This window comes from Chinchilla lanigera, unplaced genomic scaffold, assembly GCF_000276665.1.
Source record: "Chinchilla lanigera isolate Chin_1 unplaced genomic scaffold, ChiLan1.0 scaffold00038, whole genome shotgun sequence".
Taxonomy (NCBI): Eukaryota; Metazoa; Chordata; class Mammalia; order Rodentia; family Chinchillidae; genus Chinchilla; species Chinchilla lanigera.
The window spans coordinates 21035823-21059038 of NW_004955439.1; the positions used below are offsets into that span (position 1 = coordinate 21035823).

Below are 23216 nucleotides of genomic sequence, written 5' to 3' on the forward strand. Positions count from 1 at the left end.
TAAGTTGTATTTACATTTTCATTTGTTTGTAGGTATTTTTTAATTTCCTCTTGAATTTCTCCTGTGACCCATTGGTTGTTCAGGAGGTTGTTGTTTAATTTCCAAGTGTTATGGAGTTTTTGGAGTTCCTTTTGTTGTTAATTTCCAATTTCACTGCACTGTGGTCAGATAATATTTTGCTCTTCATTCGCAACATAAATCTGGCTAAAAGCCCCCAACAGTAGCCATACCACTGCCCCAACATTCGACTGCCTGGAAATTTCTTTTGCCAGATTAATCAGTCCACCGCCCTTAATCTCAGTCCGAGGAAAAGTCTCTGGACACAAGCAAAATGCAGACAAACTTTCTGCCAAGCCACAAAACATCATCTGGAGTCCAACAACCAAAGCATTCCTTCTTCCCAGCAGAAACCTCCAAAACCTGGTCTTTACTGGCACGATTTGTATCAGCCTTCTGATCTGAGCTCTGATCAGAATCTCCCTTGCAGAACAGCTGAAGGTGTTCTAGCGCTTCTCTTTCAGGTGACATCTCCAAACCTTTCCAAACTCTTCCCACAAGCCATTTCCAAACACTCTTGAACCACATGGTCAGGTACAGTAACAGCAACAACCCTACTTCTCTGGTACCAAATTCTGTCTTGGTTACTTTTCTCTCATTGCTGAGACAAAATACCTGACACTCAAAATTAAGGAAGGAAAGGTTTATTTAGCTCACAGTTTGTGGAGGTTTCAGCCCCACTTGGCTGGCTCCAAGACAGAGTGGCACACGGCAGAGGACAACCATTCATGGTGGCAGAAGATAGCAAAGACAACAAAAGCAAAAGGGAGGAGGGGCGGCAGGTAGCCTCTTTCCTTCCCATATGTTGTATGCAAAGTAACCCGCTCCAGGGCAGGTGTAGCACTCACATCCACAATTCCAGCACTGGACCATGAATCACTCATAAACTCTAGAAGCCCACCCCACCCAATGACTGCACAAGGCTTTGGGGGGACACACAGACACAAACCATAACACCATCCTTTCAATTATCTTAAGTATTTGCTCACAGTGATGCAAATCTGACTAATACACCATGCCCTGCAAGCCAGGAATGGAGTCCTTAGCAAGAAGTGAATTAGCTCGCACCTTGATGTCGGACTTTCCAGCCTCCAGAACTGAGAGAGCTAAGTATCTGTCATTTAGGCCACTAACTCAGCCTATGGTGCTTTTGCAATAGCAACCTAAAGTGAGGCAGTACCTAAAGGACATGATGAGAAAGGTTAGCTGGGTGTGGCTGCACATGTCAGCTGTTTGGGAGGCTGATGCAGGAGGATTTCCAAGTTTGAAGTCAGCACAGGCAACTTGCCTTAGAACAACCCCAGTCCAACCTCCCTCCAAAAGAAAGAGCTGGGGATGTAGCTCAGTGCTCTTTGGGTTCAATCCCCAGGACCACAAGGCAGAGGTGGGGATGGGGGTATGACTAATTTTAAGACTATTTGTAGTCACAATCTTTCTCACACTAAAAATGTAAGGCAGTTGAAACTACAAAACTGCAAGGTTCAAAAAGAGCAAGGATCTGGAATTACTTCACCTCTACAGGATCTGGACCCAGGACCAGTGGAAATAACTCTGGGGGTGGAGACTTAGGGGTTGCCACTTGTCCCTTCTCTCTCTTGCAGACAGGACCATCAGTTATGCAAAGTGATGAGACTCAGTGCCACCATTAAAGTGCCTACACGATGACTATGAAACGCCCTTCCAAGGCCCATGTGCTAAATGAAAGTTTGTTCCCTCACAGGGGAGGGGGCACTATTGGGCAGTGGCAGAAGCTTTAAGAGATGCAGCCTAGTAGGTGATTTTTAGGTCACTGGCCCCTCCTTGCAGTCTTTGTCACTTCCTGACCATGAGGTGGGACTGGCTTCTGCTCACCTCACCAGCCATGATGCACCCAAAGCAATAGGACAAATGACCATGGACTGAAACCTCTAAATTGATGGGCCAGAATAAACCTATTCCCTTTGTAAGTTGATTATCTCAGGCATTTGTTACAGTAATGGAAAGCTGATAACACATCTGTGCAACACCTGATAACTCAAAAACAGCCCAGAGGTAGAGCCTCAGGCAAGCTTGTACCTACCCTCTGCAGACACTGAGCAGCTGCAGGTTCCACAGTCCAGCGACCTAGTGTCCACCTGTTTGGGCCATGCAGGTGACAGCCCCAAAGTGCCAGATGCCCCAGTAGGCGTGAGGTCCCCATACTCAGGACGGGTCCCTGACACCTGCTAAAGGAAGCAGAGTGACAACCTAGAACCAAAAGATGATGTCAAAGGAGCGACTCAAGGGAATGAGCCAGGCAGATGGAGGAGGAAGAAAAACCATGAACTTAAGGAGAGCTTGCACATGGGGACAGACAGCAGAGATGCAGGACACCAGTTGTGAAAGTCAAGGGCTTGGGGATTTGGTACAAACTGCAGAACAAATTGCACTTCTGTCTCCTGGCCCCTGCCCACACGTGAGGTAGACAGGGCTGTCGGAGCCGAGATGGCCCTTTGTCCCTGCTGGTGGTGCAGGCAGCAGCAGTGGGCAGTGAGCAAGGCTGGGCACAGAGTGGAGGGTGGAACAGGTTGGGGCAAGCAGGGAGCTGGAAGAGTGGTGGCTTTGGTCAGTGCTTCTCAGGCAAGGCAACTCGAGAGGGAACATTTGTTCTTCTGCCATCAGGAGCTGGGCTGTTAGGGACAATCTAGGAAGCTTAGCAGGGGAATTGGGAAAGGACAGACTCAGCAGCTGGACAGCAGACTTCAGGGCTGTGCTGCCACAGGGCCAACAGTGCTGTTTTCGAACACCAAGACCTGAGAGACTGAGGGTATCAGAGGGAGAAGCACCCAGAGGCTCAGGGTAGAGAGAAGTGGAGAGATGCGAGGTCGCTATACAGACTGGTGTGGGCACCAAGGGCCTTGCAAGGGTACTTGGAGGAGGGCAGGGGACACAGTACACTTGTCCAAAGGCATGGCAGAAGGGGATGAAGGGCCAGAGCCAGAGAGGGGCAGAGATTGCCAGTGCCAGTGGACTATGTGGGACAGTGAGCAATGCCAAGGCCCCTTCTCCTGTGAAGCCAAAATGGTCCAAGCAGATGGACAAGCAGGCAAGCAGTGCATGCATGGAGATTTGCAGCAGGGCCCAAAATCACAGGAAGAGGAGTTCTCCTTAGCCTTACAATTCAATGAAAGTCCAAAGCAAAATCCAAATACCCTGCGTTGAAGACACAGCTGGGTCATCTGATTACAAGCTGCCCTAGATCTTATACAGTCACATCTCTTACACCTCTTAGGACAGGTATGATTGCTAGAAAAGCAGCTCTCTCAAAGCAAGTGTGGTAACTCACTCCAATAATCCCAGCGCTCTGGAAGGCTAAGGCACAAGGATCCTAAGTTTGAGCCCAGCCTGGGCAATTTAGTGACTTAGTGAAACACTGTCCCAAAATTAAAAACAGAAAAGGGGTGGGGATCTAGCTCAGCGCAAAGGATAGGGATTCAATTAAAGAGAGAAAGAAGAGATGAAAAAAGAAAAGAAAGGAAGCAAAGATGAAATTTCAAACTGCCACAATATTTCAGTTCTTTAGAGAAAAATACCAGACTAAATTAAGGCTTTTCAGAATCCTCAGGTGAAGCTCACAGCTGAGCAAAGAGCCCAGCTAAGTTCAGACCCTTCCAGGAAAAGTGACTGACCTTCCCGGGAGAAGTGTGGGTGGTTACGAGGGAAGCAGAACATTTGACTAGAGTCTCACTTTCAAGAATAATATCTGTTAGGGGTATTTTTCATCATTACAAGTATGAACATTTTAATGGTTTGAGATACTTTATTTATCAAAAATGTTACCAGTGCATGTCATTAAATTCTTCCAAGCTTTACTTTTTCCCTTCATGAAAAAAGCTCTTTCTCAGACCTAAATCCCCAACAGCTGTTGGTCATTAATTTCTCTCCCATAAATGACATGGCCTTTCACTCATTTGGTGGGTGGCTCCTGATGAACCGTCTGTTCTAGAGATGCCAGAGCACTGGCTTAAATCACCAGAGGCCATGACTTCTCCCAGTTACACACAGAAAGTGGTGGCCACACACAAAGGTATTCTATACAAGAATCTCTTCATCATTTATGGTATACACAGAATTTCACTCTCAAAACAACAAAAGTGACAGTAAAGACCATGCAGATCCACATGCAAACAAAATAGGATTTACAGAAAATCCAGAGGGGCCATCCCAGGAAGGACTGGGGATAAAAAGGGACAGAGGCTTCCAGAGGCTGGCTGCACTCAGCGGCTGGATCTTCCCAGAAGAAATCCGAGCAGGGCCCAGGCAGCAACGATGCTACAGACTCTGCAAGACAACGACAAGGATGAGAAAGGCCCGGCAGGGCAAGGTCTGCATGTGAACTCTGCAGGGCTGCAAGCACCATACAGTCACCCTTTGTCCTAACTCCATTCACCCAAAACTACTTTCTTTCCATCACTCCCCTGAGGCCAACACTGAAGTTCTGCCTCCCAGTCAATGGCTGGGATTTCTCTGCTGACTTAGATCAGAGGTTGGCAGAAGAACACAGGGATGCCAAAAGTTTTTCTCCCACAGTGCTGCCCACTACAGGGATGGCTCCCACCAATACACCAGAACCCTCAAAGGTATACGTCCGTCTTCCTGGTTGCTCAGCCCCAAACCCTGCATGCATCCCTGGCCCATCTTGGGTCTGTTGCTGGCTCCCCTCACCATCCCCAGGGCAGCCAGGCAGGACCAAGCCACAGCCACACTGCACGCCCTGCTCTCTGCCTCAACTGCAGCCCACCTTGGCACCTGACAGCAATGCTTGGAAAATGCAAGCTGGATCTGTCCCTCCTCTGTCCAGACCCTAGTGGTCCCTTACTTCTTCCAAGATCCTCAATCTTCCAAGGCCCACGATCCTCACCTGTGCAGCCCCAGCAGAGCAGGACCAGTTCCTCTTTGCCTGTTCTGCTCACGGTGGCTCCAGGGGCCCTCAACAAGGCTTTGCCCTACTGCCTCCTAGCCCATGCTCTGCCCCCACAGCGCCCTGCCTGGCTCACTCCCTCCCCTGAGTCTTTAATAAGACCTCTCCAAAAGCTCCTTGGAGCCCAGCCCTCCTTCCTTGACTGCCCCCGCCACCTGCTCATCTTTAACAAACATTTGTCCCTCACACAGACAGTGCACTCACTTATGTTTGTCTTCACCTCCACTGGCTCGCTCGTGGGACTCTGATTTTACTCACTCATTAATCCGTACAGCGCACAGAGGCACCCACCACTGCAGATGCACAGTTATTTGCAGAATGTACTAAACAAACTTCTGTTCACTGTAGTTGTGGACACCTCCTTGACAGACAAGACCAGCTAGTGAGGTAGCATGAATCAGACCAATCAGGGACCCAAACAGGCAAAGAGCAGTTTCAGGCTGCGTGCTTACCGTAGCACGCAGTTGACATCAGGGGAGTGTCTCCAGTATCGGTACAGGGATATCTGCAGGGTTGGGTGGCACCTGTACTCCTTCAGGACACTGCGGACACTGCCAAAGAAGTTCACCTGGGTCAGCAAGCAACACGTCACACCAGCTGCTGCACTGGCTGGGAGGGGACAGGCAGTGAGGTGGGGACACAGGCCGAGGTGGGCTCAGAGGCACCTACTCCTTAAACTTATTGGTCAGGAGCAAGAACTGGCTTCGAGTGAGCCGTCTGACATCGAACTTGCAGAGGTTCTGGAACTCGCTGTAGACTTGTTGCTCACTGAGCCCAGGCCACCTCCTGACGGTGAGGATGAGGATGGGCGGCCGGACACTGGGGTAATCCGGGCCTGTGAAGTTCTAGGAAACATGAACAAAAGAGACTTCCCGCAATTGTTACTACATCGCACATGGCTGAAAATGCTGCACCGGAGGAGCGAAGGCTCTGACAGGGGCTGGGAGCAGGGGGGGGGCGGCGAGGTCAGGGGGGTTTTGGTGGAAAAATAAGAATAAAAAGAAAGCTTTTCGGGGTGTGGACACCTCCAGCTCTTACTTCGGTGCCCTTGAAACCCCGCTAGCACATCCCTGGGGACACCAGCCCACCTCCCACCATCAGCTGAGGTGACTGAATGAAACCTACTCACAATTTTAGGGACCCCCGCTCGGATAAGATTCACTTGATTCACATAAGGAGCCAGCACCTCGAGGTACTGCGGGAAGGAGGGCTCAGACGTGGAAACATCGCTACACAGACAGAGAAGTCCCAGGGCGCTCAGGCACACGAGCGTTTATTCACATTTCCTCAACCACAGCTACAGAACTGGTGACAGAAGGGGGCTACTGCCCGAGCCACTCTCCCTTCGACCCCTTGTGAGTCCCGAGCTTTTGTCACGGGGCTTCCTCCAACCGGCTGAAGTGCCCTCTCAAGAGCCCGAACAGAAGCAGAGTTTCTGGAGAGTCACCACCCATGGTTTGGGGCAGTTTGGGGACAAGCCCTCTTCTGACCAGCACTGCAACAGGCTCGAAACAGTCGAGAGGCTGCTGTCTGGAGGAAGTGCCACTTTATTATCCCTTGATGCCATGTCACCCTTGATTCTAAATGGTCACCCCTTCCCCAGAGTCTCATTCGGCCACAGCCCCCCTCTGTCCAGGTACCACCCAAGTTCAGGTCCTGAGAGCAGCTCAAGCCAGGGCATCGGCCAGGCCTGAAGCCATGGACCTCTCTAAAGCCAGCACTGCTTCTAGGTCATGAGGACCAATGAAAACACAGGGTGAAAGGCCCCAGGCCAGCCATGGAGGGGCTCTGCCGAGGTCAGCAACCTCCCTACCCAGCACATTACCACCTGCCACCTACCAGTGGGCACTGAACACTATCAAACTGCAGGAACAAGGGAGACGGCTGGCGGATTTCTCACATAAGTCATAAGCCTTACATCAATGTGCCACAGAATATTTGTATTTATCATACCACTGCCCAAATTGGCAAACACAGGCAGTAGTTCCTAAGACGTCCTGAGGAACAGGTTACAGCTGTGATTAGCTCCTTCACCAGGCCTGCTAAGTGCTACAAACATCCAGCCCTAGGACAATGCTGTAGGACATGTGTGTAAAATGTGCATTTGGTTCTGGTGTATCATGTGCTGGAGGAATCAGGGATGCTCTGGGGTACCGTACTCCAAATCACTGTCTTTGCCCCACCTGTGTGAACCCCAACGATGTTCAGCAGCCTGAACTCCTTGTCCTCCTCCTTTGCTATGAGTTACAGTTTCAAGGACATATGTAGGTAACTGATAGGGAAACACACCAAGCCTGACATAACTGAGGCAAGTATTATTTATTATAACCCACATTGAAGCCCCCTGCTTGGGTCCCCTGACATCAGTGAATTCTCCCAACTCGAAGACAAGGAACAGAAGCCATGACCCACCCAGAAAGCAGTCAGGGGTGGTGGGACAGGGCCCCTAGGGACGAAGCCCACACGTCTGCAGCCCCTATGCTGACTGCTGCCCAGGTAGAGGCATGATATCTACCCATGTGACATGGCAGCTTCTCTTTGGTGACTGTGGGACCCAGGAAGTCTTGGCTAACAAGCACTCATTAAGTCCTGACTGTGGAATGAGCAACAGGATGAAAGGAAGAGACACTCACCCATGTATTCTTTGTAGGAGCAGGTGCGCCACTTTCAAAAGAACTGGAAAGAAAAGCTAGAGGTGTAATAGCGTGGACCCTAATTTCCTGTTAGGCTCAACCCAACATGAAGTAAACAAGAACCTAGGGACAGCAACGGCTTAACACCAATGAAAGTAGGTCTCCTCTAAAAGGGACCACAACTCTTACCTGACCCACACAGGAAGGCATCATAGCCTGCTTCATGGGGATACTTGGTCTTGGCTGAAGCATTTCCCCAGACATAGGAGAGACAGTGAGCAGCTATTAGAAACGGCCTGGGGAAAGGAGCCCTCTCCCCAGCATAGATCAATGTTCATGGCAGCAGCAGCACACATGGCCGCCAGTGCTGTGTGCCCCGCTTTCTGCTCACAAGTCAGTTTGACCTCATCCTCCCCAAGTGAGGAAGCCCCACAACCCAGAGCTTCCTGGCAGGCTAGACCCCACACCAAGGAGGAAATAGGCAGCTCCTGGCCTTGACATGATCTGTGATGGCCCATCTAGGAGGCAGGAGTGTGGGGAGCAGGGCAAGGAAGGCAGTGGAGGGAACCCGTGTATACTCCCATGGCCTGCCACCCAGGGCACCGGGGTCCAGAAGTCCTCAGCTCAGCCCACGGGGTGGGAGGGGACATACCATACTTCTCACATTTGTTTCCATGAACAATCACTGGTGCAGAATCCTTGGTGGGATTCAAGTTACTATTAGAGAAACAAAGTAAGACAAACAATCCTTTCTTACTCTCTTCCTAGCCCCTTAAATTATAAACGTATGTCCTCAGCGTGTGTGTACACACAACACATATATTTGCACATTCAGACACACGTGCGTGTACATATACATACACACACTTTTGTTCTTTGCAGTACTGAGGATTGAACCCAGGGCTCTTCACACTATATCCCTGGATCTTTTTATCTTATTTTGAGATACAGCTCAGGATGGGCTCAAACTTGGGAGACTCTTGCTTCAGCCTCCCAAAGTTCTGGAACTACAGGAATTTGTCACCACACCCAGTTAGCACATACATTTTTAAAAGCCACAGCTCTAGACAGGGACAGATATGGTCTTGATAACTAGGCAATAGATCAGGTGAAAGATTGGCTATGTGAAATAAATAAAAAATTTTTTAAAGGATCAGCTATGCAAAATGCTCCAACTGGACCATTCTGGGCATTTAACAAACTCGTAGCCTGAGCCCAGGCACCAAGACAAACAGGACACTACCTCTGCTCTCCAAATTTGCTGTCTAACGGCCTGAGTGACAAACATATATTGTGTCTGTGTCCGGAGAATACAACACCTGAGCCTCCGACAGCGACTCCACAGCCCTTGGGGCTAAAGGCTTCCTCAAGCAGGGAGTACTAAAGCAGAGGCCCAAGCCACAGGAACTCACCTAGCTGAGTAACAGGGTAATGACAGGCATTTCAAGCCAAAGCAAGGATGGGCAGTGACAGGAAACAGACCTAGGCCTGACCAGGGAAGCATGGTCAAAGCCTCACATGAAAAGCAGGCCCAGGCCAGGGAGGAGCTCCTATGACAAGAGGGGCTGCAGGAAGCACCAAAAGATCTGTCCATGAAACTGCCCAGATAGTTTCAAAGATCACATAAGTGGCAGTGTGGGAAATAAAATAGGACAGGACATCGGCTGGGATATCCGTGAGGGCTGCCACCATGACTGGAACAACAGCAATGCCTCTGAACATGCAGAGAAAGGGAGAATGCAGAGGTTTCTGGAATAGCAATTTTGGCTTTTTTGTGGTTTTTGTTGTTTTTTTTGTTTGTTTGTTTGTTTTCCTTTGTGGTGCTGAGGATCAAACCTACAGCCTTGTCCATGCAAGGCACTGAGCCACATCCCCAGGCCCCATTACTTGGACTTAACTGACAAATACATCTTGAGACCATCTGGCTCTGGGACAGCAGGGATGGTGACAGCACCCAAGAATAAAAATCTCCCTGTCTCTGCCTTACCACAAAACCTCTCAGAACTCTGGGGGCTGAGTCTCTCCGAGCCCTACATTTCTCTTCTGTAAAGCAGGTCTGATGACTGCACCTGTGCATAAGGCATAAGTAGCTGCAAGCATCACAAAGGTCATCTAAAAGAATGGTGGCCAAGTCATCTGCAGTTACACTAGGAATCCCACCACTGAGGAGGCTGAGGCAGAAGCTTGCCTGGCTACGTAGTGAGATCCCGTCTCAAAAAACAAAATACAAATGTAACAGTGACAGCCTCTGCTAACACTGAATGAAATGGACTAAGAGCAAGGCTTTGTTCTAAGTCCTCCCACAGGGACAAATCCACCTAAGCCTTCAACAGCTGTGAATTACAAAGGGTTTTGTTCTCCTGTCTTGCAGAGGGTGAAACTGAAGCAGAGAGATCATACCATTTTTTCAAGGTGACTCACTAAACAAATGAGTGGCAAAGAAAAGAAACGAAAAGAAAACTTGGTCTCTCTGGTCCCCACCCCATGAACACATGGTCCCAGGAGTTGTGCCTGAGGACCAGAAAGGCTTAGGCACATGTTCTAGACACTGGCATGGGCTTGTGGGACACAGGCAAATGTCCAGCTGAAGGTTCTTGCAGGTGACAAGAGGGCAGGATCACCAAGGGGTCCCTGGACACAGTAAGGAGCAGAGGAAGGTCGAAGAGGGGGCTCAAGACAGAAGTGAAGAGATGAGGAGAGGGACACATAGGAACAGATGAGAGACTCCACCCATCCTACCCGCAACAAAAAAAATTCAGGAGGGCAGCTACACAGACCAGGGCTGCAGAGCACTTGGCCCTACCCTGTTCTGAACCCCTTTCAGCTATCACCCTGATGGTTAGGAGACAGGTAGGTGTGTGAATGGCAGCCAGGCAGGGGGCAATTCATCCAGGGCAAGAAATCCCGATGGTGAAGGTTAGGCTCGCTACCAAGAGCAGAGCTATAACCGTATCTCCAGGCAACAGAAGCAGACACCTCCCCACTGCCTCCCTCTCCTGATCACAGATGTAGCAACCAGCTCAGTCTCCTACCCTAGCACATGGCTTCCAGTACAGACCCCTGCCCCACTTTTGCACGGTAATGGGGCCTGAACCCAAGGCCTTGCACTGAGGTGTAACCCCAGCACTTTTTTTTTTTTTTTTTGGAGACACAGTCTCATTAAATTGCTGATTTTCTGAGGCTGAGTTTTAACTTATGACTGTCTCTGCCTCCCAGAGTTCTGGGATTACAGGTATGCACCACCATGCTTGGCTTGGTTTTTAAGTGTTGGAGCTGAAAAAACTGAGGGGGAGACTGAAGACCCCAGGGTAAGGCAAGGGGGGCTGGAGGAGGTCAGGGGTCCTGCCCACCTGGCTCACACAGAAGGTACCTCTGTTTGCTTGTGACAGAAGAGATAAGAAAGATGGCAGAAGAACAGGGCAGGGAGCTGAGAGACTCCTGCCTCCGGCCTCTTCCTCTCTTCTGGGAAATGGGGCCCGAGGGCTGCCTGGTCTGAGCACAGGTGCAGCACCCAGCACGCCCAGCCCTGCTGCAGAAGCGCCCCGAGAAATACCCCCTCACCTGCTCAGCACCTCATATACTTCCAAGAGGTTGGAAACCCGTGGGAAATGCAGTTCCTGCAATTATAGAAAACAAATCAGGGAGAACAAAACATTTGTGTTTCTGGCCATCATCTACTTTCGGTCTTACCAAAGACCTAAAGTAACCTGGACAATGCTGGCTCCTGTAGGCTTCTCTTCCTCTTCGCATATCTCGCCCACTGTTATTCCTTAATTACAGTGTCAAGGAACCCACACCCTAGGCGCCCTAGAAGGGTTCCCTGTGCCAGGCGGGAGTGAAGTGCCACCAACACAACATACACCGTCCCTCTCAGCAGACAGGGTTAAAGGGTTCCGCAAACACAGGAATCAGAGGCACTGAATGGGGACTGGGGCAAGTCACAGGACACGTGGGATGAAAGGGCCATGGGAGAGTCACTGAGCCTCAGGAGTTTGGCACAGCCAGAAATACATGGAACACAAATATGAAAAGCTCCCTTGCTCCCATCTGCTGGCTCCCTTCTTGAATAACCCATTCTAGGTTCTTACTGTAAGTGTTTAAAACACTGATCTGAGTCCTTTCTCTTTTCTTGCTTCTAGGCAGCATTTAAAGCAGCCGGGTCCTTTCTCCACATATAGTGTACAACCCGACGACACCAGAATCACACGGGGACTGTCAGAACACTGCCTGGCCCCCTCCTAGACCCTACCCTAACACACAGTGGAGACAGGTGGACTAATGGGCCAGTTTATAGCTCCTTGGGGTTTTTCACGCACTGTCAGGGTGAGAACCCACGACTATGGCACAGGTGACACTTCTCGACACTTTCCAAGGGGGACCTGACCCTGGTGCTCTGTAGGCACGTCCAAAATGTTCACAAAAAATGCACCAAGCTCCAAAATAAAATGTTCCATTGTGCCATGTGAAGCACAATTACATACAAACAACTCAAAACCTGGGAACTTGAATGAGGGAGAGAAAAAAATCATATATAAGCTAATATGATGACCCGCAGGTGAAAAACATGAAAGGAAATTGATTCCGTTTTGGTTTTGCTGTGTTTTGTATGGTTTGGGTTTTTTTTAGACAGGGTCTTGCTATGTAGTTCGGACCTTAAACTCATGGCAGTTCTCCTGCCCCAGCCTCCCAAATTCTGGGATTACAGGCATCCACCACTATGCCTAGCTAATCCCAGTTTTATAAGAGAATTCAAAGAGAAATTAGAGCAAGAGAAAGCACTAAGTGTTCCAATATGCAAAAGAGCAGTCCTTACCCCAAAGTAAATTCTATTCATTACCTTCCAGATATCCTTTGTAACATTCTTGGTGTCAATAAGAACAGGAAATAGGTTGTGGATATTCTGTTTAAACTGATCATAGCTTTCTGAGGAGAAAGATTCAAATAGTAAAAAGTGAGTTAGTTTGTTGGTAAAAGTGGGAAAGAACCACTTTCTACCCTTGCAGACAAAACAGAAATTAAAAGCATCCTAAATCCTAACTGTCAAGGATTTCAAATCTGAAAACAAGCTGCCATCACCACGTCTAATGGTACAGGCCAGTGGTTTTCTATTAAACTCAAGATATTTCATTGCCAACATCAGCTAATGCAGTGTAAGAAACTCCAGCCAATGGGATGCAAGAGGGAGAGACAGAAGTAAGAAATGGAGCAACAGATCTGTCCTTACCTGGGAGGGGTCTGAAGAACTTCTCATGGAGATGCAGCAGATCCATCATCATGTTATGCCCCACCAAGGGCTACTTGGAATAAATCAACAGGTGAGACAAATGAAATTTTAAAAATAATAAAGACAGACACCATCACCAGTGGTGATGAACCTATGGCACACATGCTGCAGTGGGCTGTTAGTATTGTTGAAAGCTCTAACAGGTTCGCCATCATTGCCATAGACTACTGGTAGTTTCTTACAAAGGATGTAGCTTCAGAGCCAACTGTGATTCTGGTCACCTGATAATTCCATCCTTAGTCTCACTCCCAGGTAAGGTGGCAGGACTGCTTAGAGGGGAGAAGGCAGGGAGGGGACAGAAGGGCTTCCAAACAGGGTCTGCAATGAGAATCTCAACTGTGTGTTCAGATTTCTTGTTTTCTTCTTTAAGTAGGGTCTCGATATGTAGTTCAGCCTGGCCTTGAACCCAGGGTGATTCTCTTGCCTCATTCCCCATGCTGGGATTACAGACATGTGCCACCATGCCCAGTTAAGAATCTACACTGTGAAACAAATATATGTGGTTCTCCCAAATAGTTTTAGGTAATTAGTGTTGAAATCCTTGTGTTACTGAAAGGGACAAAGAAAGTAATATTTCACATGTATAGTCCTTTGCCAAATTAACCCATTATAAAAAAAAAAAGCATTGCCTTGCTGGGGATATACTCAGTGGCACAAGCACCTGCCTGGCAAACACAAGGTCCTTGAGTTCGATTCCTGGTACCAAAACCAAAACAAAACAAAAGAACAAATTAAGCCATCATTTGGTAAAAATGAGGTTAGGACCATGAAGCCAGTTATCAATAAGAAGGAATCACTCATTTTAAGAAATCTAGGGGCTGGGGATTTAGCTCAGGGGCACAGCGCCTGCCTGGCAAGTGCAAGGTCGTGAGTTTGATTCCCGGTACTGGAAAAAAAAAAAAAAAAAAAAAAAAAAGAAATCTAATTTTACTGTTAAAGGACCCTTCAACACCTACAGCCAGAAATACAAAGGACAGTGAAATCTAAGAAAAAGCTGTTTTTCCCTACCTTCTGGGCTTGCACCAGCATCTGGAAAAAGACAGAAAAACCCCTTGCAGAGAGAAGAATCTGCTCCTTCCAACAGCTGTCTCGATCACCAGAGGCGTGCTCAAGGTACCAGCGATGCTGCTGGCTCACCTTCTTCACTATCACCTGAAATAAAAGAACAGAGGAATGGTCCAGAACCTGGGTTACTGGAAATCAAGTCTAGAAAAAGGCTCTTTGTCTCAAAATGAAAGGAAGAAAACAGGAACAGGTGAGAGAAGCCTTTCACAGGGGGCACATAAGGCTGAATGAGAGGCGATAGAACTGCTAAAGACGCCCATTCCCAGGAGCAAACTCACCCCCTGATCTCTCAGCACTGTCCAGATGTTGGGCAGGGCCTGCCTCAGCACCAGTTGCACCTCAAAGGCCTGGAACCCTGCCCAAGGAAACACAAAGCATACACAGACCTGTAGCAGCAATGCACCTTCTCCATGAGAGAAGCCTGAGAATAGAAGCTGCCAAGACGCTGGAAGACGAAGGTACTGTGTGGAAAGGCAGCTCTCAGGGATCCCGAGCCTGTGAGCCACATGATGTCACATGGCCTGTCACTGTGTTCCAGGGCAGCATTCTCAGTTTCTCATCTCAGGGACATTCAAGTAGGGGACTGCAAAGACTTCTGAGTATAGGTTTTAAAATTTTCAATTTTTAAATTTATGAAAAAACGATTTTCCAAAAAAACAAAATTAACCGGAAGAGTGACACAGTGCCAGGCATAGTGGCACGCGCATGTAATTGCAGCTAACAGAGGGAGAAGAATCACAAGGTCAAGGTCATGCTGGGCACCTTAGAGACCTTGCCTCGAAATAAAAAGTAAAAGGGGCTGGAGATGTAGCTCAGGGCTAGAGTGCAGCCTGGGTTTCATCCCCAGCACTGCAATTTTTTAAAGTGTGACATTGTTTCACATTTTTGCACCTAGCTGAAATCACATCTGCTTTTGTATTTAAGCTGCTAATCTTCTGTGATATGCTGTGGTCACTGAAGTATATAGAGAAAACTCAAATATATAGATGGGTAAATGGACAAGGGAAGAGGTAATAGCCTTATCAAATGGCTTTTGAGTGTTTTTAATACTATGTAAATTCAACACATGGTAGTTTTAAAGATTGGCTGTTCTATGCAGTCTAAACCCATTACTAGTAAACTTTCTAGCACTGTAACATTAAATCTTACCGGCCTATTCCAGTTCTCAACTCAAAAAAATGCAAAATGCTTTTTTTCAACAGAAGCACTGAAGCAATGTTGTTGGTATACTTCTATTTTTTCTATACTTAAATTGACACAGAATATTTAAACAAGGAGAACTCAAAAGTGAAGACTTAATAAAACTACGAGTTATAACTTCCTCACCAAGGAGGTTAAACTGGCTTTTTTAAAAAAAAGTCAGGAGTGGTGGCACACGCCTGTAATCTCAGCACTTGGGAGGCTAAAGCAGGAGGATCCTTGCAAGTTCAAGACCATCCTGGGCTACAAAGTGAGCTCAAGGCCAGCCTGAACCTCATAGCTAGGCTCTGTCTCAAAGAGATAAACAAAATACATACATACATGCATACATACATACATACTGAGAATGGCAACAAAGAATGCAATGACTACCAGCATAATTTGATGCTCCTAGGAAATTTGGTTCTTGCTAAAATGCTAGCAGGTTCAATCCCCATCACTACAGGACCCAGGAAAATGCTGCAAAGACAACAGCACGTCAATGGGTCTCAGAGACCAACAAGGTCCACAGGCGAGGCTCTGAGAACTGCCACAAGGGGACACGTGTGGGGGGTGGGGGGCAGGGATTAACAAAAGGCAGTAACAGAAAGCACTCAGGAGGAATCCAAAGGATGGCTCCTGAATGATCTTGACTTCCTTCCTTTGAATTTGCTTTGAAATTCAAAGTAAGCTGAAAAGGCTTTGGATTTTGAATTCAGCTCTGCATTATGTAGCCTAGGACTGGGTGTCTGCTGAGAAACACTGGCATCAGACTCAACAGATGTTATGTGGGGCCAGGACCTGTAGCTAATGTGTCCCCGGGTTCTGGTACATGACATGACCTGCCCCATGTTCCCATACTGGGAGGACAGCCTGCTCCCTACCAGTGATACCAGGCAGAGTCATCTGGTCACCTTCCTCGGCCAGGTCCAGCCACCTCGTCACCTCATCAATCACCACCTTGACTTGGTCTTTATCCAGAGAGCTGAAAATGGGCATATCATAGTGGAAATGTTGGAGAAAACCACCCCCAGAATCCTAAAGCAATCTTAACAGAAGAAGTTTCAAGACCTGCTAGTTTTATCATTGTGATCTCATAAAAACTGACCCCAAAAGGTCAATTGTTCTCCAGGTCTTTTCATGCAGTAGAAAGGTAAACCTTGGCCTATCTTTTTTGCAGGTTCCCAGGAATTCATTCAATCCCTGTCTGCTCTGCTGAGGGTAGAGAAGAAACGAAAGAAGGCTCTAGCCAATACTAAGCAGTACTATCAGAATCATTTCTACACAGCTATCGAAGGGGTAGAGTACATGTACCAGCCTGGAACAAAAGGAGAAAGGCAAGGGCTTTGTAAACCTTCTCCTGTGTCAGAGAAGAATATTCTGTTAGGTTGAGATCTACCTTTGAAAACAACAGAAGATTAAAAATTCAAATTACTAGCCGGGCATGGTTTCACATATTTGAAAGCCCAGCACTTGAGAGCCTGAGGCAGGAGGAGGACCACTACAAGTTCGAGGCCAGCCTGGGCTACATAGCAAGTTTGAGGCCAGCCTGGACTACACAGTAAGACCCTGTCTCAAACAACCAAAAAAATAAAAAGTCAAATTTCTGCCAGGTCTGGTGGTACATGTGTATAATCCCAGTTACTTAGGAAGCTGAGGCAGGAGGACTGCAACTAGGCCAGCCTGGGCAACTTAGCAAGACTCTATCTTAGTAAAAATAAAAAAGAAAGGGCTGGGTAACTCAGTAGTAGAGCAGCCCTGGGTTTGATCCCCAGTACTGACAAAAAAATAAACAACATAGTTTTTCCCTTACCAAAAAGAAAAAAAACCTGTATTTTTATATGAAAACTAGCATCAAGGATTGGTGGGGGTGGGGGGAAGAAGTCTGAACATTATACAAGATCATTATCTGGACCAAACTGTGAATCATATTTCAGAGTTAACAGCTGTTTAATTTATTCCCTTCCCAGTAAAGGCAAAAAATCTAAAGCCCAAAGAACTTAAATGACTTCAAAACCAACAATTACTTGATAGTACTGATGGCACTGGACCCTGAACCCCTGGCTCCATTTGCCACCCGATACTACGGTCCTCACTTGTCACTCCTGCACAGGCAGCACAAAGCTGCAGGACCCAGGCCTAGCACAGGGGCCAAAGAAAAAGGGGGCACAGATGAGTCTCCCACACAGGGTCAGGTATGCTGGGCTGCAGCAGGCTAAAGCCTATGCCCTGCATGACTGGTACGTCAAGGTTATCTGTGAGTGACCCTGCAAAGCCCTCAGAAGGCCACACTGGAGCCCAGCATAACATCTTCTAGCAAGTCCAACAGGGCTGTTTCCCCCAACCCCAGCACTAGAATGAACTCCTGTGTCTTTGAGTAACAAATTAAGAATTAATCTTTTTTTTATTTTTAAACACTAGAAACCCCACTTAAAGCAGTGAGAGGTTCACATGAGAGAGGAAAGAATGGACGATCCAGGAGGTCATTTCTTACCTCAGCAACAGATGGATCCCCCACAGCACAGGCCTTTAGGTCTGCCAGAGCACAGGTGGCCAAAGTGTAGAGCGTACAAGGTCACCACACTCTCAGACCCAGGAGATGAAGGAAGCACAGAAAACACGGCAACAGAGAGACGAGTAAGAAAGAAGCCCTACCTGCGAACTTTCCAGTTCCCTGTCAGGATACTACGCTTAATTTTCTTCTCCTGTTCTTCATTCATATAGGGGATTCCCTTTTTGAGAAACTAGAGACAGGAAGAGAACAAGTGAGACGCGGCCTCTGAGGCAAGGAGCCTGAGTGAAGGAAAGCACTTGGTTTCCCAGGAACAACTAAGAAAGAAGGTAGGAAACAGGCAGTGTGGCCAGTGTGATGAGACTCGAACACACTCGGCCCCCTCTCAAACACAGTACCTTGTTATAGTTGAAGCCATATTGATTCAAAAACTGAACACTAGATGCCTGGAAAGAGAATTCTGTGTCCAAAATCCCAAATGTTGTAGGAAAGAGAAAGAAGTTGTACGAATGGGCTATAAACCTATTAAGAAAAAGAAAAACATAAGGAGATTAAAAGCAGTTAAAAACTAAATTAAAAATTAAAAACCAAAACAAAACAAAAAATCCCCTCTGGCTCATGGAGCAGGTTTCAGTGGGCTCTTTTTTTCATCCAGGAAGGACTTGAATGCCTACAGTCTTTCAAGTCCTGGCCAAAGGAAAAAGGCAGCGCTCTTACCCTTGGGGAACACGGTCTGTCACAGAGATGGGCCCTCAAAAATACCTCTGCCTGCACTCAGTCCCCCTCCACTGCTGACAGATGGGAGCTGAAGCCACCCCAGCTAAGCAAAGATGACACAAGGTCACCACAGAAAACACAGCAACAAAGAAAACAGGACACAGGAGGAGAAACAGGCCCTACGCACTGGCCCAGCCCCTCAGACGGAACATTCTTCTTGACGGCCAGGACTTGTGAGCAAACTGCTTTCACAAAGTTGCACAAGGGCCCACTGAATGGAGAGCAGAAGAAAGATGCAGGGCAGGGGTGGTGGGGAAAGAACCCACAAGAAAGGTCCGGCTTGGAGGAAAACCGGGAGGATGAGCCAGAATCTGCAGAGGATGGAACAGGTGAAGAGACAGAGGGGGACAGCACATGCAGCATCAATCGCAAAATGACTCAGATGCCCAGGAACGACCAGAAGGGGGCAGCTGTACAGCACACCTGGGCAAGAGTTGTATGTTGTGCAAAAGCTCTTTATACATACATGTTTGACTCTTCTTCAATACTGGAGAATACAGACAATCCTAGAAGAATGAAAACAGAAGTAATGAATGCCGAGGAAAAGCTACGTGAAGTTAACCACGAAGACAAAACATTTCCAACAGTGCTTTGTATACAGGTACTGTGTGGGTTGTAGAACAAGAAAGCATCCTCTGGAAAAGCAAAAGGACAGACTTGAAGTATGACAACCGTCAGACTGAAATTTGCATTGAAATTACTAAAACGTAACTGTTTCTTCAAACACAGAAATCTTGACATGTTCATAGTTTAAGTAACCAGCAGAAACACCAAAAGCCAAGAAGTAGAAAATTTTGAAACTTAACTGTTTATAATGCCTATATTACTAAAAAAGATCATACCCAAAGTAAAAAATATTTCAAAATGTGAGAACAGAAACATAACTAGGAGCCATTTCCTATACTTCTCAAAGAAAAATAAAATAATTAAGAAAAAGAGACACAACAGAAAAAACAGCAGAGGACTAGGGTAGAAAGGAAAATACACATACACTTGTGAAAAAGTGTTCAGAGTCACTCATAGTAAAAGAGGTCTGTACAATGTGACTTATGCTCTTCCTGTAAATAACATTTTATTGCAATAGTCATGATAAATGGTTTATATACTAATGACAGCTGATTTCCCAAAAGCAGGACTGAGTACGTAGTTGTAACAGAAATCACATTTCCAGCAAAACCTAAGATATTTCCTTCTAGTTGTTTACAGAAAAAGTTGTTGCCCCTCCAAAAAATTGTTGGCCCTGTACTATAAGATATAAGTCAGAAGAGCAATTAGATAATTTTTTTCCCTCTACTGGTTGGACAAAAAATTTTCAAATCAATAATACTAGGCGTTTGTTAGATTAATAGGTACATTCATTATTGTTAGTATAAACTGCTAAAAAATTTTTGGATCGTTAATAGGAAGAGGAGTAGTTTGGCAATGTACATCCAAAAAAAAGTGGTTTTGAACAGTGCTGGGACTCAAACCTGGGGACTCAAGCACACTAGGCAAGTACTCTATCATGAAGCTACATTCTCAACCAGTATACATTAATATACTAATGGACATACTCTGGAACTGCAATTGCATTGCTAGAAGCACCTAAAATGCAAATATTCACAAAAGTACAGTAATATATAAATTGTAAGCTAGTCAATGCAAATTTGTTTAACTGTACACAGACAGTTAAACAGAAGTATGAATTACTAAGGACTAAGTTAACAGATACATTCAGTTTGTAATAGTATACAACTGTTAAACATGAACAAATCTGGGCTGGGGGTGTGGCTCAACAGAATGCCTGCCTAGAACTCATGAGACCCTGTGTTCAAAATCCAGGACCAAAACACAAAACAAAAAATGAACAAGTCTGTATGTGCTGATATAGAAATATCTCTGGCCCGATCAGCCTTGTCAACTGGAGAAAAAAATCCCAAGATACAAAATATTCAGTCTTTTGTTTGTATAAATTTTCTTTTTAAAAAAAATATGTGGGCCAGGCGTGGGGGTGCATGCTTGTAATCCCAGCACTCGGAAGCTGAGCCAGGAGGACTGCCTGAGCTTGAGGTCATCCTGGGCCACATAAGTCAGTAGTTCAAGGCCAGCCTGCACTACACAGTGAGACCCTGCCTCAAAAAAACCAAAAGGAAACAAAAACAAAAACAAAAATATATGCACATGTTTTTACTTTACAGATAGAATAGATGACAGTGATTATTTCTTAACTCTTATTTAGCCACAGAAAATTCTGCTAAATTTTTCCACTTGCTTTAAAGTGCTGGTCCCATAAACATAATACAAAAAGATACCTGATGTCTTAAAAGTAATTTTTAACAACAAAAAACACAAAGACAATAAAGTGGGATTTTTTTTTGAGAAAGGGCCTCACTATGTGACCCAGGCTGATCTTGAACTCACTATGTAGCCCACGCTGGTCCCAAACTTGCTGAGATGTTTCTACTTCAGCCTCCTAAGTATTGAGATTATGAGCATGCACCACTACATACAGCTAAACAATAAAGTATCTTCTTGTGCAACTCATAAACATCTGAATATTAGACTCACCAATCTGACAGATTGTAAATTGCTGAATACTTTGTCGGGTCTTTAGGTACCAGTCAGAGGGCAAATCAAAAAGGCTGTGAAAAAAGATACATTGCATACCCTAAGCAAGGAGATCAGATCAGGGTGGAATTTTTTCCTTGTTACAGCAACTAGGAAACACCACTACCATTTAAGGACAACAGTTATGTCCCCCAATAGGTGGAAGCAACCCACACAAAATGCCCTTCGCCACAAAAGCCAATAGCATGTCAGTGAAGCAATGCTACCTAGTCAGGGTCTTATACAAAGGGGACCTGGGTGAGTCTCCTCTCTCTGGGGTCCAGACAGCTTTAGCTTTACCTGATCTGCTGGAGCGTGGACAGGTTAGAACGAAGTCCAGTGAACTCTATGTCCAGACCTGCAAGGGAGGCAACAAATACAGTCTCCAGGTGCAGAGCATGCCACCACTCTACACTGAACAAGGAGGGATCAAATTATGAGGTGTTGCTGGGCATGGTGGAGCCCTCCTGGAATCCTAGCACTCAGGAAGTTGAGGCAGGAGGATCACTGTGAGTTCCAGGCCAGCCTGGGTTACATAGTGAGTTCAAAGTCAGCCTGAACTACACTGCGAGACCCTTCCTCAAAAAAAAAAAAAAAAAAAAAAAAAGTGTTTAAATAAAAATTATTACGAGGGGCTGGGGATTTAGCTCAGCGCCACAGCACCTGCCAGGCAAGCCTTGCTGTCGTGAGTTCAATTCCCGGCACCAGAAGAAAAAACAAAAACAAAACAAAACAAAACAAAACAAAAATTATTACAGTTCTTTGTGTCTTTACAAGGTGTGGTTGAAAATACATACAGAAACATACGTACATACTGCGAACGCTGCTGCCAGATGCCATCCCCTATAGAGGTTGGCTCAGCGCGAGTGTGCCCACGTCCACCCTACTCTCTCGACATGGCACCTGGGAGACGTCTGGCTCTTCCCCGACTCAAAGCGACCTGGGAGGTCAACGCTTCGAATCAACTGCGGACACTGAGGCAGCTACCCTAGCGCATTAGAGCTGCTGCGGAAAAGGCCGTGCAGAATGCTTCAAGACAGCGGCAAGGACCAAGGACGCGGCTCAGGCCGCACCGGGGGCGCGACGCAGCGCGCCCTACGGCCATCGTCCCCGACATCCCCGAGTGGCGGCGGGGCGGCCGCCGCTCTCTGCGCTCCAGGAGCCGGCGGTCGAGGCCGCAAGCCGCGAACTGAAGCCGCCGGCCGCCGGGTGCCAGGCGCGGAGCGGCTGCGGCTCCAAGAGCCCGGGCCCGGCCGCCCTGGCGCTTAACGCCCGCTTCCAGCCCAGAGCCCCCTCCGGGCCAACGGCCCGCAACCACCGCTCCGCGTTTACCCACGAAGTCGGCCTCCCGGAGCAGCTTCTGCAGCAGCGGGAGGCTCTGCTCAAACTCGTCGGCGCCCACGTCCATGGCGGCTCGCGGAGGCGCCGGCGCGCGCTGCCATCCACTCGCCGCTTCCGCCTGCCTCGGCCTCGCCGGCCTTAAAGGGCTCGCGCACGCTGGCCTGGGCCCCACCCCACGCCTGCCAGTGGTCTGCAGCTTAACGATATCCCCAAGGATGAAAGGCGCGTGTAATCAAGGGCTGCCTGCTGGGCTGAGGACGTCCTCTGTGCCCCGGGACGCCCTACCCTCCCACTCCTGGCGGAAATCCCTGTGTACGGCATGGGTCAGGGCGATCCTGGTCACTAGCCCGGCAGCTTCCTTTCAAGCCTTCCTTTCAATTCTAGACTTCTATTTGCACAGCTTACTGGTGCTCCAAACAATATTTAAAGGGAAAGAAGGAAAAAAATTAAAAAGCTGCTTTTAAGTGCCTCTAGTGGGATATTTATTAGTAGAGGGCTGTTAAGATACCGGATGCTGCCGGGCGTGGTGATGCCGGTAATCCCAGCACTAGGGAGGCTGAGGCAGGAGGACCGTTGGGAGTTCGAGGCCAGCCTGGGCTACAAAGTGAGCTCAAGGCAGCCTGAACTGCATAGCGAGAACGTGTCTCAAAAAGACATAAAATATATAAATAAATAAATAAAGATACCAGATGCCGCAGCCTCACAATCAGTCACACCTTTTAAAATACTGGTGCATATGTATAGACTTGTGTCATCTTTGTGCAGGGGTCACACTAATCCTGTACCCTGTACCTTGCCGATTTTAATACGTATTGCTGAAGCCAGCACAAAAGTTGTGTCATC

At 47.4% G+C, this 23216-nt stretch overlaps 1 protein-coding gene across 4 annotated transcripts; it reads right to left on the minus strand.

Annotated features, from left to right (window-relative positions):
* Positions 1-3815: 3815 nt before the first annotated feature.
* Pnldc1 (poly(A)-specific ribonuclease (PARN)-like domain containing 1) lies at positions 3816-22736 on the minus strand. Of its 4 annotated transcripts, none has more exons than XM_005390708.2 (19): positions 22365-22727; positions 21333-21390; positions 20994-21067; positions 18913-18952; positions 18068-18191; positions 17813-17901; positions 16042-16142; positions 14257-14333; positions 13922-14065; positions 12854-12923; positions 12467-12552; positions 11191-11246; positions 8282-8346; positions 7819-7872; positions 7630-7672; positions 6126-6225; positions 5666-5841; positions 5449-5547; positions 3816-4356 (listed from the first exon to the last, which is right to left on the minus strand). In XM_005390708.2, exons 1-19 carry the CDS (start codon positions 22438-22440, stop codon positions 4293-4295), a joined length of 1596 nt encoding a protein of 531 aa, XP_005390765.1. In that variant the 5' UTR covers positions 22441-22727; the 3' UTR covers positions 3816-4292. The 4 variants fall into 4 exon arrangements, with proteins under 4 accessions (XP_005390765.1, XP_013372780.1, XP_013372779.1 ...); XM_013517326.1 differs by lacking the exon at positions 20994-21067 and adding an exon at positions 21844-21972 and having other exon boundaries at positions 22365-22722; XM_013517325.1 differs by lacking the exon at positions 20994-21067 and having other exon boundaries at positions 22365-22391.
* Between the last annotated feature and the right edge of the window lie 480 nt (positions 22737-23216).